This window comes from Monodelphis domestica, chromosome 4 (assembly GCF_027887165.1).
Source record: "Monodelphis domestica isolate mMonDom1 chromosome 4, mMonDom1.pri, whole genome shotgun sequence".
Lineage (NCBI taxonomy): Eukaryota > Metazoa > Chordata > Mammalia > Didelphimorphia > Didelphidae > Monodelphis > Monodelphis domestica.
In genome coordinates, this window is record NC_077230.1 from 397,869,719 (window position 1) to 397,888,545 (window position 18,827).

Genomic DNA, 18,827 nt, shown 5'->3' on the forward strand with positions numbered 1-18,827 from the left:
GGTTTTGACAGATAACAGGTAGCAGAGAGACTGTCTACTTCTTCCCACTTCCCTCTTCCCTCTGCTCCAAGAGCAGCTTGTTCCAGAGGCTGGTTAGACTTCCAGTCCTTCTCCCTGCCTGCTTAAGTTAGGGAAGTGGCTCTCTGAGGGGGGGGTATGGTCTCTCATGTGGCTGGGCCAATGGGAATGATGTGGGGGTGGGTGAGAGGCCAGAGGGAAAGGCTCCTGAATACCTGGCATGATTTGGGGAGATCCCAGAGCTCAAGGAGGAAATGGTCTCTTGCCTGGGAAACACCAGAGCTGGAAATACTCCAGTTGTCCCTGGGATTCCAGCTATGCCCTCTGCTAAACAGCCTCCAGGCCCTCTGAGATGCAGCCGAGAGCCTGGCTCCAAACCCCGCTACCAACATTTGGTATCTGTACGTCCCGGAGCGTGTCACTTCACCTCCGAGTTGCCATTTTCTCATCTCTGAAATGGAGTGGCAGTAGATGCCCATGATGGGGCCCTGGGTGGGAGGCGTCTCCATGGTCCTGGATCCATTGTTGATCTAGTTTCCAAAGAAATTCCCATTCTGGGCCCTGGGATGAGCGGATCTCAGAGAGCTTTGCTGGACCGCTTGGCTGAAGATGTTGCTGGTGTGACATTTTCAGGGCAGACTTCATGCTTTCTCCTCTGCTTGCATCTACTGTAGGTTGTCCCCTGGAAACAGGCTTTGCCTTCCTTGGGAGAGCAGCCTTGAGGCCCTCAGGCCTTCGCTATTTAAGAAATTTCTGAGTCCCTGCAAACCAGCTACTAGACAGACCATCTCCTTATCTACATGCCAGGCATCATGGAGTCTAATGGGGAAAAAAGGACTGCATTTGTTGGTGGAGGGCTTGGACTTCAACCTCAGTTCTGTTCCTGTCTGGGTGAACTTGAGCAACTCTGGGCCTCAGTTTCCTCATCTGTAAAATGAGGGGGTGGACTAGAGCAGCATTTCTCAGTCTAGTTTGAAGACCCTTGGAGTCTCTAAGAACCCTTTAGACAATCTTCCTCAGGGCTCTGGGATTGGGGCATCATGGGACCATGGATCCAGAGCAGGAAGGGACCTCAGAGACCATTTAGTGCCTTCCTCTCATTTTATTGAAGATGAAGAAACTGAAGCTTAGTGAGGGGAAGTGACTTGTAATCATTGTATGAAACACTTAGAGCAGGAAGGGGACTCGGGGGTCAAAAGTTTTTTTAGAATAATGCTAAGATGTATCATTTACCTATCAAAATACTCCCCCTTTTCCAACTACATAACTGTGTAAGATTGGATGCTACAAAATATTTCTTTCAGTCTCTAGTCTTCATTGTATCACTCTAAGGTGGCCATCTCTGGCTTGTTAGCATAGTTCCTGGCACCAAAGTAGGAGCTCAATAAAGGCTTCCTTTCTTCCCTTTTCCCTCCCTTCTTTTTTCTTTCTTTCCTTTCTTCTTTTCTTTCCTCTTTCTCCCTCCCTCCTCCTATCCTTCTCATACTTCCTTCTTTCCTTTTTTCTGTCATACTATCTTCCTCTTCCTTTCCTTTCTTCCTTCCCATCCTTTTTTCTTTCTTCTCTCTCCCTTTCTCCATCCCTTTCTTATCTTTCTCTTTCCCTCCTTCCCTCCCTCTTTCCTTCCTTCCTTCCTTCCTCCCTCCCTCCCTCCCTCCCTCTTTCTTTCTTTCTTTCTTTCTTTCTTTCTTTCTTTCTTTCTTTCTTTCTTTCTTTCTTTCTTTCTTTCTTTCTTTCTTTCTTTCTTTCTTTCTTTCTTTCTTTCTTTCTTTCTTTCTTTCTTTCTTTCTTCTTCCTTCCTTCCTTCCTTCCTTCCTTCCTTCCTTCCTTCCTTCCTTCCTTCCTTCCTTCCTTCCTTCCTTCCTTCCTTCCTTCCTTCCTTCCTTCCTTCCTTCCTTCCTTCCTTCCTTCCTTTTCTCCCTCTTTCTCTGTCTGTCATATATACTGCCTCCTTCAAGACTGAGGCCACAGCTTATGTTCTCCTCCAAAGAGCCTTCTGAGATTAACCCCATCTCTCTCTGAGTGCTTCTTTTAACAACATTCCATCAAGGCTCATTTGTTCCACCCTGTGCTCTGTCCCTTCCCATCTGCCCATGCCCACAGTGATCATTTCCACATTCTTCAGTGATTTATTCATTTAGCAACCAGTGACTGGGCACTTACTTATTCCTGGAGGTATTTCTGCCCCCTTCTCCCTGCACCACAATCAGAGCAAGAAAACACAAATCGGGGGTTCTTTCTCAATGCTTTTTTATGTCTACTTGGTGCTTAAGCAGGTGCTTTTAAAAAAGGAGGTGCAGCTAAGTGGCACGTTCAAATGTGGCCTCAGACACTTCCTAATAATGGTTTCTTAAAGGGGAGGGTCAGGGAATGATCACCATTGATGTTTCTATAACTCTTCAGGCTTTGCTAAGAATCTTTCTCACCCCAACTCTGAGACGTGTCAGTGCAAGTGAGATTGTGTCCATTTTATAAATAAGGAACCTGAGGCACAGAGAGATTTAAATGACTTGCCCAAGGTCACACAGCCAATAAATTTGCAAGATTCTAGATTAAGATTTGGATGAAATGTCAAAGGAAAATGGTGTGGCACAACAGAATATTTGATGTGCAGCTGGAGGACCTGGGAAGCCTTGGACAAGTCAACCTCTTTGAATGGAAACTGAGTGGGTCAGATGAGATAACCCCTAAGGTTCCTTCCAACTCTAAATCTCTCTTCCAGTCTATTACTCTCATTTTGTGAAAGAAGAAACAGGCCCAGAGAGGACTAATTTAATTTGTTGGAGCAGGGATCTGGACCCAGATAACCTGCTACCGAGCCTAGAAAGGACAACAATCTTTGTACTGGCCTTTCAACTGCTAATCATTTCTGGGTCAAGAACCAGATTCCAGGGTTCTCTAGGAGAGCCGCCCCACATCCTGGCTCTTCCCAACCAGGCAATTTCACCCACCAAACTCTCAGGGACTCACCAATCTGATTATTGGTATGTTCTGTGGCCACCCTGGGCTCAGGAATATCACCAGGGCTGAAATTCTCAGCTGCATTCAGATCCACACCAATGGGTTCCCTGGAGGAGGAGGTCACATGCTGGTTTATCTCCAGAGCGGGGCGACTGCTTATTAACCCTTGCTTTTCAGAACTCTTCTCGGCATTCCTTGGAAGAATTCCCGGCTGCTGACATAGAGGACATGGGCTTGAAGAACAAAATATGACCCTTGGAACAGGAGAGATCCCAACTGGGGCTACGAATGCCAATGAGAAGTTTCACTCCTGAGGCTAAGAATTTGGCCTAAGAAGGACAGGATACCTCGGTCAGACCCAAGACTCTGGCTTGGTAATAAATACATACATAAAAACCACTAGGGGGTCTGTAGCTCAAAGAGGTAATAAAAAAAAGGAAAGGATCTCCTTGTGCAAAAATATTCATAGCTGCGTTCTTTGTGGCAAAGAACTGGAAATTGAGGAGATGTCCATCCACTGGGCAATGGCTGAACAGCTTGTGGTCTATGATGGTGATGGAATACTATTGTGCTCCAAGAAATGATGAGCAGGAGGATCTCAGAAAGGGCTAGAAAGACCTCCATGAACTGATGCGGAGTGAAATAAGCAGAACCGGGAGAACATCAAACACAATTAAGAGCAATATTGACTGATGATCAACTGTTAAAACCTGGCTACTCTCAGCAATGCAATGATCTGATCTGGGCAATCCCGAAAGACTTATGATGTGGGATGCTAACCACCTCCAGAGGCAGAACTGCTGGAGTTGGGTGGATGCGGATCAAAGCAGACTATCTTTCACTTCAGTGTATTTACAGTTTTATTTTGGGGTTTGGGTTTTGTATGAGGGTGCTCTTATAACAAGGACCAATATGGAAGTGTGTTTTGCATGGTAATAAAAATAAAAAATACATACATATATGTATGTATCACATGTATAGTATATATATAATGTGTACATATATAAACTTTACAAACATATGTAGATATTAGCCATTGAAATAAAAAAAATCACTTTCACCCTTCCAACTTAGAATCAATACTGTGTATCAGTTCCAAGGCAAAAGAGCAGGAAGGGCTAGGCAATAGAGGTTAAGTGACTTGCCCAGGGCCACACAGCTAGTAAGTATCTGAGGCCAGATTTGAACCCAGGACCACCTGTCTCGATGTCTGACTCTCTATCCACTAAGTCACCTAGCTGCCTCTCTAACCATTACTATTAATATTATTATTCAAAGATCAATGTGGTTAGGAGTAGCCAACCATACATATGTACATATGTTTGTAAGTGTGTGTCTATATGTGTATTACCTCATTGGTAGGTACTATTAGTTTTCCCATTTTCAGCTGAAGAAACTGAGGCAGAGAGAGGTTCATTGATTTGCCTTATAAGGCTCAGAATCAAACAAATGTGCAGGATTATAAGGTCTGGAGATATACGGGAAACTTAATTCACTAAGTCCAACTCCCCTCACTTTACAGATGAAACTGAGGCTGGGAAAGTTTAAGTGATTTGTTCTGGGTTACACAACTAGTCAGTGTCTGAGTCAGGATCTGAACTCTGATCTTCCTGACTCTAAGTCAAATGCTCTATCTAATACACTGCACCACTTCATCAGATAGATTCCTCTAGCCTTTAGAGCCTGCAGTGCACAACTGAGCCCTTGATCTCATGGTATCTTATGGAATCCAGTCACTTCTTGTGCATGTCTGGGTGCCCTGTCAACCCAACTATACTGGAAGCTCCTCAAGGGTAGGGATCTCATCTCACACTTTTATACTCCCCGGTGTAGAACAACATGGGAAGGGGCCACATGGGAAGGATTCCCTGAAGACTGCAAACTGAGAGAAAGGGTTTGGATGGGAAATTCTCTATGGGACACAGCTCTAATATCCTGTGTTTGAAGGATTCTCCCAGCTCTGACATTCTGTATTCTAAAGATTCTCCCAGCTCTGACATCCTGTGTTCTAAGGATTCTCCCAGCTCTGACATTCTGTGTTCTAAAGATTCTCCCAGCTCTGACATCCTGTGTTCTAAGGATTCTCCCAGCTCTGACATTCTGGGTTCTAAAGATTCTCCCAGCTCTGACATCCTGTGTTCTAAGGATTCTCCCAGCTCTGACATTCTGGGTTCTAAGGATTCTCCCACCTTTAACATCCTGTGTTCTAAGGATTCTCCCAGATTTAATATCCTGTGTTCTAAGGATTCTCCCAGCCCTGACATCCTGTGTTCTAAAGATTCTCCCAGCTCTGACATCCTGTGTTCTAAGGATTCTCCCAGCTCTGACATTCTGGGTTCTAAAGATTCTCCTACCTTTAACATTCTGTGTTCTAAGGATTCTCCCAGATTTAACATCCTGTGTTCTAAAGATTCTCCCAGCTCTGACATCCTGTGTTCTAAGGATTCTCCCAGATTTAACATCCTGTGGTCTAAGGATTCTCCCAGCTCTGACATCCTGTGTTCTAAAGATTCTCCCAGCTCTGACATTCTGGGTTCTAAAGATTCTCCCAGCTCTGACATCCTGTGTTCTAAGGATTCTCCCAGCTCTGACATTCTGGGTTCTAAAGATTCTCCTACCTTTAACATTCTGTGTTCTAAGGATTCTCCCAGATTTAACATCCTGTGTTCTAAGGATTCTCCCAGCTCTGACATCCTGTGTTCTGAGGATTCTCCCAGATTTAACATCCTGTGTTCTAAGGATTCTCCCAGCTCTGACATCCTGTGTTCTAAAGATTCTCCCAGATCTGACATCCTGTGTTCTAAGGATTCTCCCAGCTTTAACATTCTGTGTTCTAAGGATTCTCCCAGCATTAACATCCTGTGTTCTAAGGATTCTCCCAGCTCTGCCATTCTGGGTTCTAAGTTCTCTCCCCGTTCTGACATTCTCTATTCTAAGGGTCCTCCCAGCTCTGACATTGTAGGTTCTAAGGGTCCCCCTAGCTCTGACATTCTGGGTTCTAAGCTCCCTCCCAATTCCAAAATTCTGTATTCTGTCTGAAGTTTCATCCAGATCTGACATCCTATGAGTCAAGTTCCTATTCTTACTGAAAGCCCTAGGTGAAGACCACTTTCATTCCATGAGGCACATGGAAGAAAAAGGACTTGCCCAAGGTCACTGGGACAGGAAGGTCTTGATTGGGAGATCAGTTTCATAAATCTTAATCTCCTGGGCTGGGGGGAAGTAAGGGACTGATTATCAACATGATAGGTTATGATATCCTTGCCCTCACCCATTTTTTAAAAACTCATCTTCCATCTTAGAATCAATACTGTGTATTGGTTCTAAGGCAGGAGAGTGGCAAGGGCTAGGCAATGGGGGTGAAGTGATTTGCTCAGGGTCACATATCTAGGAAGTATGTGAGGTCAAATTTGAACCCAGGACATCCTGTTTCCATGTCTGGCTCTCTATCCACTAAGCCACCTAGCTTCTCTCAGCCTTTCCTCATTCTTACTGTTAAATCTTCAAATCAGAAAAAAAAATGAATGCTAAGATCCTAGCACTGGAGGCCAAGGCAGTTCTTGGGGGGAGGGGAGGAGAGGGAAGAACCAAGAGAACAGAGCCTCTGAGGACAGGAAAGTGCCGAGCCGTAACCACAATCCAGTTTGCTGTTCCCTAGTCTCTCCCAAGCTTGCTTGGTTTAAGAGTATAAACTCCCTACCATTTCCTAGGCAGGCTCACTTAAATCCTGACCTCCCAGGTCATCGTCGCTCATCTCCATCACTCTGCTCTGGTCCAGAGGAGGGAATGCCCCCTTTCCCAATCCTCAGACCAATTCAGGGGAGCCCAAGGATCAAGTTGGTGGCTTAGAGCACCCCCCTTCCTCCCTATGTGTCCCAGCCTGCCACCAACCTGAGCCTACTCCCTAGAGTTCCTAGAGACAGCTAATATGGTGGTGTAATAAACAGAGCTCCGGACCGGGAATCTAGAAGACTTGAGTTCAAATCTGGCTTAGATACTTACTAGTTATGTAACCCCCATTGCCTAGCCCTTGCTGCTTTTCTGCCTTATTAATTCTAAGATGAAAGATAAAGGTTTAAAAAAAAAGAATGAGCAAGGACAAGGGTCACTTAACTCTGCCTCAGTTTCCTCAATTGTAAAATGGAGAATAACAGCAACACCTTCTTCCCAAGACTGTTGGGAGATTATGAGATGATATCTGTAATGTCTGACATACAGTAGGCATTTAATAAATGCTCGGTTGCTTCTCTTCTTCCTGCCTCTCACCAGTCAAAAAGGTCCCTGGGCCAGGTGTGAAGGGAAGGAGACAAGAAAACGGTGTCTTTGTCTTAAGCCCCAGAAGAGCTTCAACCATCAGCTGAGAAATGAGAGGAAGGAGACAGTGTCCGCAGGTGGCTGGCTGCCACTCCATCCTGGAAAACCCCAGCAGGATAAGCCAGCATTTGTGGCTTGGGTTCCTGGCAGCAGTTCCAGCCTTGCTGGGGAAAAATCTCCCCAGTCTCGGCCTCTCCTGCTCAGGGACAGAGGCAAAGGGTCTTGGCACACTGGGTGTGTAGAAATCTGGACAGCTCCCAGCCCAGCAGCCCAAAGACAGGCTCCCTCACTCCAGAAGTCCAGAAGTTATTTGGAAAAGACTATTGACCCTCAGCAGACCAGTGACGGGATCTGGTGGAAGCTGTTTTAGGAAGGGAAGGATTTAAGGGATTTGGGGCCAAGGGAAGGGCTTACTTACTTGGCAATTTTTCCTGGGGCTGTAACCTAGGACACAAGCAAAACAGTCATCATCAGTGGCTTCCCAAGAAGAAGCTGAAGAAGCATAGATTTAGACATTGGTCCTCTAGAGGGACCTCATTTGACAAAAGAAGAAACTGAGGCTCTAAGAAGGAGCTGAGAAGCATAGACTTCACAAGTCACCAATTTGAGCCCCCTCATTTTCAGGAGGAGGAAAATAAGGCTAAAGGAAGTAAAGAGACTTGCTCAGGATCACTGAGACAGTAAGCATCAGAGGTGAGATTTGAACTCAGGATCTCTGATTAGAACTGCTCAACTTCATGGCAACCCATTACTAAGCGTCCCAATTGATACCACGAAGAAAACTAGCTGGAGGCAGTGGGACGGTGAGAATGCCTTGTTAATTGAAAAGAAAAAAGAAAACTTAATGTAAAAAGATGCTGTAAGGAGCATCTATGAAGGACAGGAATCTGTCTTAGATGTCCCAAATCACCAGGGGGATCCCAACTGACACTAATCTTAATTTCTAGGGCTAGTGATAATCTTAGCATAAATCTTCCATTAATATTCCCTAATAGGGAGTAGCTCAATAGCTTGAGAGCTGGGCCTAGAGACAAGGAGTCCTAGGTTCAAATCTAACTTCAGATACTTCCTAGCTGTGTGACCCTGGGCAAGTCACTTAACCCTCATTTCCTAGTCCTTCCCACTCTTCTGCTTTGGAACCAATACACAGTACTGATTCTAAGACAGAAGGTCAGGGTTAAAAAAAATTCCTTAATGGATATATTGTCCCAAAACTTAGTTAACCTTTTCTGAACTTTTTTTCCTGAACTTTTAAGATGTGATTTAAATGATAATATTATGAAATCATCATTATAATGTGAAGCAGGTTCACAAATAGATTAGAATTTAAAATAAATGAAATGGGTATTAACCTTTCCTAAGGAGTCCCCTTAGGGCTTCACGTGTTTATAATAACTGAGGACCTACAACAGAAAATTTCTGCCACCGTAGTCCTCAGCACTATCAGCATAAGAAATTGATATGGTTTTTTTTTTTAACCTTACTTTCTGTCTTAGTGATAACTCTAAGAAAGAAGGGCAAGGATCAGGCAAGTGGGGTGAAGTGACTTGCCCAGGATCACACAGCTATTCTGAAGCCACGTGATTTTATTTGTGGAGATGATATTTAAAAAAAGAGGCATCACCACGGGCAGTTAGGTGGTGCAGTGGATAGAGAGCTACCTAGAGTTAGGAAGACCTGAGGTCAAATCTGTCCTTCTGGGCAAGCCACTTAACCCTATTTGCCTCAGTTTCTTTTTTTTTAATTTCTTTTTTTTTTAATAAACCCTTACCTTCTGTCTTGGAGTCAATACTGTGCATTGGTTCCAAGGCAGAAGAGTGGTAAGGGCTAGGCAATGGGGGTCAAGTGACATGCCCAGGGTCACACAGCTGGGAAGTGGCTGAGGCCAGATTTGAACCTAGGACCTCCAGTCTCTACGCCTGGTTCTCAATCCACTGAGCTACCCAGCTGCCCCCTGCCTCAGTTTCTTCATCTGTCAAATGAGCTGAAGAAGCAAATGGCCAGCTACTCCAGGATCTCTGCCAAGAAAATGCCAAATGGGGTCAGGAAGTGTTGGACAGAACTGAAATGACTCAATACAACAACAACAACAAAGGATCTATCATAGGGTCCTTGCCATCTGACTTGCAACTGAAACCTGCCATGTGGGTTGTCTTCTCCATTCGAATTCAAGATCCTTAAGAACGGGAACTGTTTCACCTCTCGATTTGTACACCCAGTGCTTAGCAGAGTGTTTTGTACACAGCAAGTGTTTAATAAATGCTTTATTCATTCACTTATGCACTATTCCCATGTTGTTACTATTGGCTGGAAATATGGCGGAAATTCCCCTTTGAAAAAAGCCGTGAGAGCTTGTGACATATTCCTCTGCCTTCACCACTACCACCATCATCATCGTCATTTACAGGCAACCCAAAGAAAGGGAGCTGTGATGTCACTGGCACAGGGAAGTGAGGAAACTTCCTCTCCCAACCACACAGGCTGGCGCCTCCTCTTCTAGTTAGCCTTGGCTGGAGCATTAAGAGATGAAGGGGACGTGCATGGAATCACATAGCTGTGATGTGTCCGAAACTGGGTCTCCCTAACTTTCAGGTCAGCTCGCTACTCACTATTCCATTCTCCTTTTCCATATTGAATTCCATTGGCTTCCATATTTATTTACACTGAGGGGTTAGGGACCACTTTACTGGCATCATCTCCTTTGACTCTCCCCAGAATCCTGGAAGTTGAGTCCCAAAGGCATTATCATCCTAGGTTTTATTTTTTTTTCAGGTAGGGAAACTGAGACAAATGGAGGTTTGTTAAATTTGCCCAAGATCACCCAGTAAAGGGTTGTTTTTTTTTTTAACCCTCACTTTCTGATTTGACATCAATTCCTTTTTTTTAAACTCTTACCTTCTATCTTAGAATCAATACCGTGTATTGGTTGCAAGGCAGAAGAGTGATAAGGGCTAGGCAATGGGGGTGAAGTGACTTGTCCAGGGTCTCACAGCTGGGAAGTGTCTGAGGCCAAATTTGAAGCTAGAACCTCCCATCTTCAGGCCTGGTTCTCAATCCATTGAGCTACCCAGCTGCCCCCTGATATCGATTCTAAGACAGAAGAGTGGTAAGGGCTGAGCAATTGGGGTTAAGTGACTTGCCTAGGGTAAAACAGCTAAGAAGTGTCTAAGCTTAGATTTGAATCCAAGACCTCCTGACTCCAGACCTGGCACTCTGTCCATGGTGCTACCTTGCTGTCCCCTCCCCCACAGTAAAGGTTTTAGGCAGGATTTGAACTTTGATCTTCCTAAGTCCAATTCCAACACTCTATGTAGGAATAACAGGAAATCTTCCTATTTTAAGGGTAGATCCAACTTTGGGACATTGTACTTGACTTTTAGAAATCATTTTAAAAGTTTGTGTAATGATTTACATACAATGTTTCATTTGAGGGTAGGGAGTAGAAAGAGTTAGGAAGCCTTGAGTTCCAATCTTGCTGTGTGACCCTGGGCAAGTCTATTAGTATATTTCTGCCTTAATTTGCTCAGCTGTAAAATGGGTAATAGTGCCCACTTTGAAAGAGTTCTAATCCAGTTCCCTCATTTGACTGACTCTGAGAAGCAGCCTGGCACAGTGGATAGAAAATTGGACTTGAAGTCAGTGAGAAGGGAGCTCGTGCCCCACTTGTGACACTTACTGGCTCTGTGATCTTGGGTAGGTAAGTACACCTCTAAGACTCAGTTTCCTTTCCTGGACTAGACTGTGCACCCTACTCTACCTCTAAACTCTAGTGCCAACTTTACAGGATTCTTATAGAGTTCAAGTGGGAATAATAACAACAATAATGTCATAGCAATAATACAAAATATTTTCAGATTTGCAAAACATCTTTTTTTAAAAATCCATATCTTCTATCTTAGAATTGATACTAAGTACTGCTTCCAAGGCAGAACAGTAGTAAAGGCTAGGCAATTAAGAGTTAAGTGACTTGCCCAGGGTCACACAGCTAGGAAGTATCTGAGAATAGATTTGAACCCAGGTCCTCTTGACTCTACGCTTTATCCGCTGTGCTACCTAGCTGTACTCCCTTTCCCAGAATTTCTCGACACCCCATCTTTTGTAAGAGGTCTTTCCCAATCTTTATGCTAATGCTTTCAAAAGCTAGTGCCTCCTTCTGAGATTATGTAGAATTCATCTTGTATATATTCTATTCATATCTAGTTGTTTGCATGTTTTTCTCCCCTTTAGACTGTGAGCTCCTTGTGAGCAGGAACTATTTTTGCCTCTGAATCCCCATCACTTAGAACAGTGCCTAGAACATAGTAGGTATTTAATAAATGTCTATTGATGGATCATAGGTATTTAATAAATGCTTACTGCCTTGACTTGACTTTGAGGGGAATTCTGTGGCACAAAACTGGAAAGTTAGGCTGGAGATGGGTCATAAAATATTTTAAATGCCACACAGAGGAGTTTATATTTGACCCTGCAAGAAGCCACAGAAGTATACTGAGCAAAGAGTGATAGGGTCAGATATTACATCAAGAAATCCCTCTCTGGGCAGCTTTGTAGCACAGTGGCTAGTAGGATAGGTCTGGAATCAAGAAGACCTGGGTTCAAATCTGAACTCAGACATTTTCTAACCCTGTGACCCTGGGCAAGTCACTTAACTCTGATTGCCTAGCCCTTGCTGCTCTTCTGTTTTATAATTGATAATAGGTGAGGATTTTTTTTAAAAATTCCTTTGTCAGTTAAGTGGAGAGTAAGTTGGAGAAGGGAGATGATCAGGAAAGGGAGAACAATTAGGAGTTGGCTGGAAGAATCCAGACCCAATGAGGAGCTTATCTCATTACCTGAAGCTTCCTGTCCTAAGGATCATGGGAGCTGCCCTGCTTTATATATGAGGATCATGGGATCATAAATTTAGAGGTGGAAGGAACTGAAGAGATGGTCTAGTCCAACTCCCTCAGTCTGGGATGGTGAAGAGAAAAGTGGGCTTGGAGTAATGAAGAATTGAGTTCATGTCCCACTTGCGACAGTTACTGGCTATTGACCCTGTACAAGTCATTTCACAAATTAGCCTCAGTTTCCTCTTCTGCAAAATGGGGAGGTTGACCTAGAAAGCATGGTCTTTTCTCTCCTTATATCTATTATCCTATGACTTAGGGAAGTTAATGTTTCAAAAGGCAAAGTGACAAGTGGTCTTATTTTTTATTAAACCCTTACCTTGTGTGTATTGGTTCCAAGCAAAAGTGCAGTAAAGGCTAGGCAATGGGGATTAAGTGACTTGCCCAGGGTCATACAGTTGGGAAGTATCTGAAGCCAGATTTGAACCCAGGACCTCCCATCTCTAGGCCTGGCTCTCAATCCACTGAGCTGCCCAGCTGTCTCCTGACAGGTGGTCTTATGACAGGAAGAAACCAAGGCCCCCAGATATGTGATTGGTTCAAATCCATGAAGGTAGTAGGTATCAGAGGAAGGTTTTGTGGGTTCAGTGGATTGAGAGCCAGGCCTAGAGATGGGAGGTCCTAGCTTCAAATCTGGCTTCAGATACTTCCTAGCTGTGTGACCCTGGGCAAGTCACTTAATCCCCATTGCCTAGCCCTTACCACTCTTCTGCCTTGAAACCAATACATATTATCAATTCTAAGATGGAAGGTAAGGGTTATTAAAAAGAGAGAGAAAGAGAGAGAAAAGAGGTAGGTTTTGAACCCAGACCCGATGCCCCAAGAGTCAGTTCAGTTTTTCCCACACCATGTAAACACATGCTAAGTTGTGATGTCCTGCTTATCTTTCAGGTTTGTGGGTCTGTAGTCCCCAAGGACTTGGAGGAGGTCAACAAGGACTGATCTAGGAACATCTTGTTTACAATGTCCAAGTATTTAGGGATTTTGTAGGTCCGGCATTATTTTTTAAAAAAATTATTTTGCATGGAAATATATATTTGAGTCCTAATACATATATAACCCAATGGAATTGCTTGTCAGTTCCGGGAGGGGGGAAGAGATGGGGGAAGGGAGACGATAAGAATCGTGTAACTTTGGAAAACTTATGCGTAAATTTGTTATTGGAATAATATAAAGATAAAAATTTAAAAATAAGATTTTTTTAATAAAAATTTTTTCCATGGGTCCATGATTCATGTTCTGTCCCTCCCCTCTCCCCTCCTCCCTCCCAGAGCTGACAAGCAATTCCACTGGGTCATACATATATTATCATTCAAAACCCATTTCCGTATTATTCAAAAATAAATTTTACAAAAAGGTTATTTTGCATCAACACTGCAAATGAGGGAGAAAAATCAAACGGCAGTGGAAATGTTCATTTCACGAAGGTCTAAAGAAAGTCATTGTTTCAAGAAGATTCTCAGCCAGCCGGTTCATGGAAAAAAAAAGCAAAAAAGCTAGAGATTATCAAAAAACAAAAATCCCCCTTTTCAACCAAACAGAAGTATCTGGTTGTGAAACTGAATAACATCAGACTCAAAGTACATGAATGGGAAATTTGACGTGTTTTGATTCCTTTATCAAAAGGCCAGAGAGGGGTGGCGAATGGCTCTAAAACAGCCAGAACCCCAGCTCTGATTGGTTAAGTGATGTTCTCCCAGCCTCAAATGGCAGAGAGGGGACCTCAGAGGCTGTCTGATCTACCCTGCACAAGCCTCTGTTGGCAGATCTCTATTGAGGGGAAACCCACTCCTTTTCCTGGTGGCCCATGCCACTCCAGGACAGCTCTAATTGTTAGGAAGCTTGCTTCTAAATTGGCCCCTTCACAGCTTTCCCTCATGGCATCAAGGCCTTCTCTCTGAAAGTATAACAACAATAGCTAGCATTTATATGAAACTTTATCTGTGACATCTCTTTTGACTCTCATGACAATTCTGAAATTCAGATGCTACTATTTCCCAATTTTATAGATGAGGAAACAATGGCAGAAAGAGGTTAAGTGATTTGTGCAGGGTCAAATACCCAGTATGTGTCTGAGGTGGGATTTGAACTCAGATCTCTCCTGACACCAAGTCTAGCATGTTATGCTATCCAGCTGCCTAATGGATTAACGATGGATTAATATTGTTTTCTAGTTGGCTTTCTTTCAAACACTTGAAAATAGCTATTGCATCCCCTCTAAGTCTTTCCCAAGTCAAATATGCTCAGTAATTCTGACTGATGCCTATATAGCATGGATTGAGGGTCTTCTCCATCTTGAAGCCCTCCTCTGGATGCTCTCCAGCTTATCAATGCCCTCCCATGGTACCAAAGCTGGAAACAATCCATTTGTGGGGCAGTGGGACCGTCATATCACCTCCTTATTCTTACAAGGTAGGCCTCTTGGGGCAACTAGGTAGTCCAGTGGATAGAGAGCTAGTTCTGGAGACACTGCCTACAAAGAACTATAATCTGAATCAACAATTGGATCAGTCTTCTTGCTGTCTCCAAATTACATTTCTCAAATTCCCACCTCTGAGCCTTTGCCCAGGCCCTTCTCCCTTTGCTTTCTTAAGATCCTTTCAAGGGGGACCCCCTCTTTTTCTCCAAAACATAGCTTAGCTGCCACCTCCTATAAAAGATCTTTTCCAATCCCTCCAGTTACTAACTTGCTTTCTGTCCAGAAATTACTTATATATGATATCCTTGTCTGGGTACTTACAGTAGCAATCAAATTGAATAGACACTCTGTGAGGGCAGGGATTATATTGTTTTTGTCTCTGTATCCCTATCACCTAGCACAGTGCCTGGCACATAGCAGGGGTTTTATAAATGTTTGTTGAGTTATTTTAATTATAATTTATTTTTTATTTTATAATTTTATAATAATTTATAGTTATAATAATTAAATTTTATATTAAATTATAAAAATTTATTGAGTACGTGAATGAAAGTAGATGAATGAATTTAAGAGTTATTTGAGATGGCAATAAGTGTAAAAAGGAGAGAGAATAAATACCGAGGAGGGCTTAAAAAGTGTATCCCCCAGAAAATCAGCTCTGCAGCAAGAGTTCATGGGCTCCAACATGTCAATTATTTCCTCCTCCCTCCACTATCTCCCATCCCACCACTGGCTTCTTTTATTTTGTAGCAGGGACAATTGAATCCCAGAGAAAGGAAGGATCAAGCTCAAGGTCCTGTTCTAAGGCCATGGGATCTGGCCTCTGTGGCCAGGTCTCTCTCCTTCCACTCCCCCACATACCTCCTCCTGGACTTACCCACAGACGTGACCTTTGGTTGGAAGGCTTGGCCAGAGAAGAGGTGGAGTTCTGAAAAAGAAAACAGGAAACCTGCAGGGGCCAGTTCTTTGGTCTAGAAGTTCTAGACTCTTAGATTCTTAGGGGCAGGAATGAGGATAAGGAAAAAAAAATAATAACATCTATTTTAATAGGTGCTTTAAGGGTTACAAAGTGCCCTTCTTGCAACAATCCATGAAGGAGGTAGTGAATAGAAATGAATTACTGGATTCTGGACCCAGAGCTGGAAGGAATCTCAGAGGTCATCTGGTCAGACCTCCTCATTTTACAAGTGAGAAACCTAAGACTCAAGGCAGTTAATTATGGTCATGGAGTTGCTATCAAGTGTCAGAGGTGGGATTTGAATCCGGGTCCTCTAACTGCAAAGCAAATACTCTTGCCACGCCCATTTTACAGAAAAGGACATTGAGGTCAAGGGTAAGTAAAGTGCCTTGTCCATGGGGCAAGGGGAAGGGCCCAGGATAGAATTGAAGTCTTCTGCCAACCTCTAAGTCCAGTGACCACTTTATGTAGACCATCCATGCTGATTCATGCTCAGCACCCAGTCTCTATCCAGCCCCAAATCAGTCCCTCCTGCCCACCTTCCACAACCAATGGCAGAATGGGGCAGAACATGCACTCACTCTGCAGAATCCCCTTCCTGCAGGCCCTCTGCTGGCAGATCAGGAACAGAACAAAGCCCAGAGTCACAGCAAAGACAGTCACCACCCAGAAAAGAGAGTCAGACCCTGCAACACAAGAGTAGCCCTAGTTCTTTCTCTCTGTTGCATGCTCCATTCCAGACTCCGAAACAGGCTTGGGAAGAAATTCCCTATCACTAGGGGCTAGACCTTGCTAATCCAACTTGATCAAACAGCCTGAACCCTTGTAGGTCTCTTGGTCCAAATCGTTCTCTAGATCCTGCTCTCTTTCTCCCTCCCTCCCTCCCTCCCTCTCCCTCCCTCTCTCTCTCTCCCTCCCCCTCCCTCCCTTACTCTCTCTCTCTCTCTCTCTCTCTCTCTCTCTCTCTCTCTCTCTCTCTCTCTCCTTCTCCCCCTCTCTGATTCTGTGTGTATATCTCTGTCTCTCTTTATCTCTGCCTATCTCTGTCTCTGTATGTCTCTGTCTCTGTCTTTAATTCTCTCAGTCTATCTCTCCATTTCTATTTCCATCTCTTTCTTTCTCCTTTCTCCCTCCATCTCTTTTTCTTTCCTTATCCCCCTCCCTTCTTTTCCCTTCTCTCTTTTTTGTTTTATTGAAGTATCTTATTCTTATATTAGAAACCTTTCCAAATTACCCTTACCCTGTGAGAGCTCTCTTACAAAATAAAATAATCAATTCAAGTTAGCAATGCAGTGACTTCATCTGAACATTCCCCACCTATAGCCCCACAACTTCTCCATTTTAAAAAATGCTTTATTTTTAAAATGAAGACATCTATTTTTTCTCCCTCCTAAGCCCCACCTCACTGAAAAGAGAAAAGAAAAACAAATTACTTAGAACAAACACAGTTAACCCCCCCCCCACACACAAATTGCCTCATTTGCTATGTTCAAAAAACACATGGGTTTTTTGCATCCTGAATCCTTCATCTCTGTCAGAAGGTAGGGATCCTGTTTCATCCTTGGTTCTCTGGAATCATGGATGTTCAAGCATTTATCATAGTTTTTTCAGCTTTCAGGGTTGTCTTTATAATGGCATTGTTATTGTATAAATTGTTCTCTTGGTTCTGCTCATTTCATTCTCCATCGGTTTATAAAACCCTTCAAAATTGTTCATTTTTAAAACATTGAAACATGGTTTAAAGTGTTCTTCTGGTTCTATTTCATTGTGCTCCAGTCCATTAATGGCTTTACAAGTCAATTTAAAATAATCTATTTCCTCATCTCTTACAATACAAAAGTACTCTATCACATTCATATTCCATAATTCATTCATCCATTCCTCACTTTAGAGGCATCCCCTTCCTTTCCAGTCTCTCTCTCTCTCTCCCTCCTTCCCTCCCACCCTCCCTCCCTCTCTCCCTCTCTCTCTCTGCCTCTCTCTCTCTCTCTCTGTCTCTCCCTCCCTCCCTCCTTCCCTCCCTCCCTCCTTCCCTCCCTCTCTCTCTCTCTCCCTCTCTCTCTCTCTCTCTCTCTCTCTCTCTCTCTCTCTCTCTCTCTCTCTCTCTCTCTCTCTGTCTCTCTCTCCCTCCCTCCCTCCCTCCCTCCCTCTCTCTCTTTCTCTCTCTCTCTCTCTCTCTCTCTCTCTCTCTCTCTGTCTCTCTCTCTCTCTCTCTCTCTCTCTCTCTCTCTGTCTCTCTCCCTCCCTCCCTCCCTCTCTCTCTCTCTCCCTCTCTCTCTCTCTCTCTCTCTCTCTCTCTCTCTCTCTCTCTCTCTCCCTCTCCCTCTCCCTCTCTCTCACCCCTCCTCTGCTGCCTGTCTGTCTCACTCTTAATTGGTATCTCCTTAGTTTCCAGTTTGTTTGTTTTTGCCACCACAAAAAGAGCTGTTATAAATATTTTTGTATAGATAAATCCTTCTATCTTTCTTTGTATAGGCCCAGCAGTGGTGTTATTGAATCAAATGACATACATTGTTTTGTAACTCTATGTATAAATCCCAATTGCTTTCCAGAATAGTTGTACCCATTCATGGATCTTCCAAGAGTGCATTATTCATGGGAGACCACAGATTTTGGAGCTCTGCTAGTCTGTGGTTTCTTAACCTTTGTGTTAATGTCACGATCCCTTTGCTGAAACATTCTCTGAATGTTTTTAAATGCATAAAATAAAATTCATAAAATTACCCAAGGAAGCCAATTATATTGAAATAAAGATATGATTTTTCCCATCCAAATTTACAGACCTCCTGAAATCTGGGGATCTATGGACCCCCAAGTTAAAAATTCTGATCTAGGCCAACTCCCTCATTTCACAAACAAGAAAACTGGGGTCCAGAGAAGCACAATTAACTCTCAAAGTTCAGCTAGAACCAGGATGCAACAACAGATCTGGTTCCAAGTCTAGAACTTTTCCACTAGATCATGCTAATATCCATCGTTCCTTCTTTGCAGAGGTGGGGAACTATGTGTGTGGAAAATTGTATATATGGTCATATTGATTGATGTATCCATTATGTTTGCTGATCTTTCCCACCAATTCTTTCTTTTTTATTTGTCACAAGGGATCATTTTCTAGTTAAAAAAGGATTAGAAATATACTGAGAAATCAAGGTGATATAAAAGCAAATGATATTGAGAAAAGAAATTTAAGAAGGAAAGAAAGAAGGAAGGAAGGGGTAGGTTTAGGAATGTACTGATCACAGAGGTCTGAGGAAACCTAGGAAGAGAGGAA

The 18,827-nt window shown here is 43.4% G+C and overlaps 1 protein-coding gene across 2 annotated transcripts in view; it reads right to left on the reverse strand.

The window, feature by feature from the left end:
* The window catches only part of TNFRSF8 (TNF receptor superfamily member 8), a 73,630-nt gene that overhangs the window by 5,389 nt on the left and 49,414 nt on the right, over positions 1 to 18,827 (reverse strand). The window contains exons 7-10 of one of the 2 annotated variants that reach the window (XM_056795761.1): positions 16,138 to 16,242; positions 15,476 to 15,526; positions 7,712 to 7,737; positions 2,989 to 3,190 (exon numbers count right to left, since the gene is read on the reverse strand). In XM_056795761.1, the coding sequence (XP_056651739.1) occupies positions 2,989 to 3,190; positions 7,712 to 7,737; positions 15,476 to 15,526; positions 16,138 to 16,242 (384 nt within the window). Of the gene's footprint in view, positions 1 to 2,988; positions 3,194 to 7,711; positions 7,738 to 15,475; positions 15,527 to 16,137; positions 16,243 to 18,827 lie in introns of both variants that reach the window. The other variant, XM_056795760.1, reaches the window with a different exon arrangement.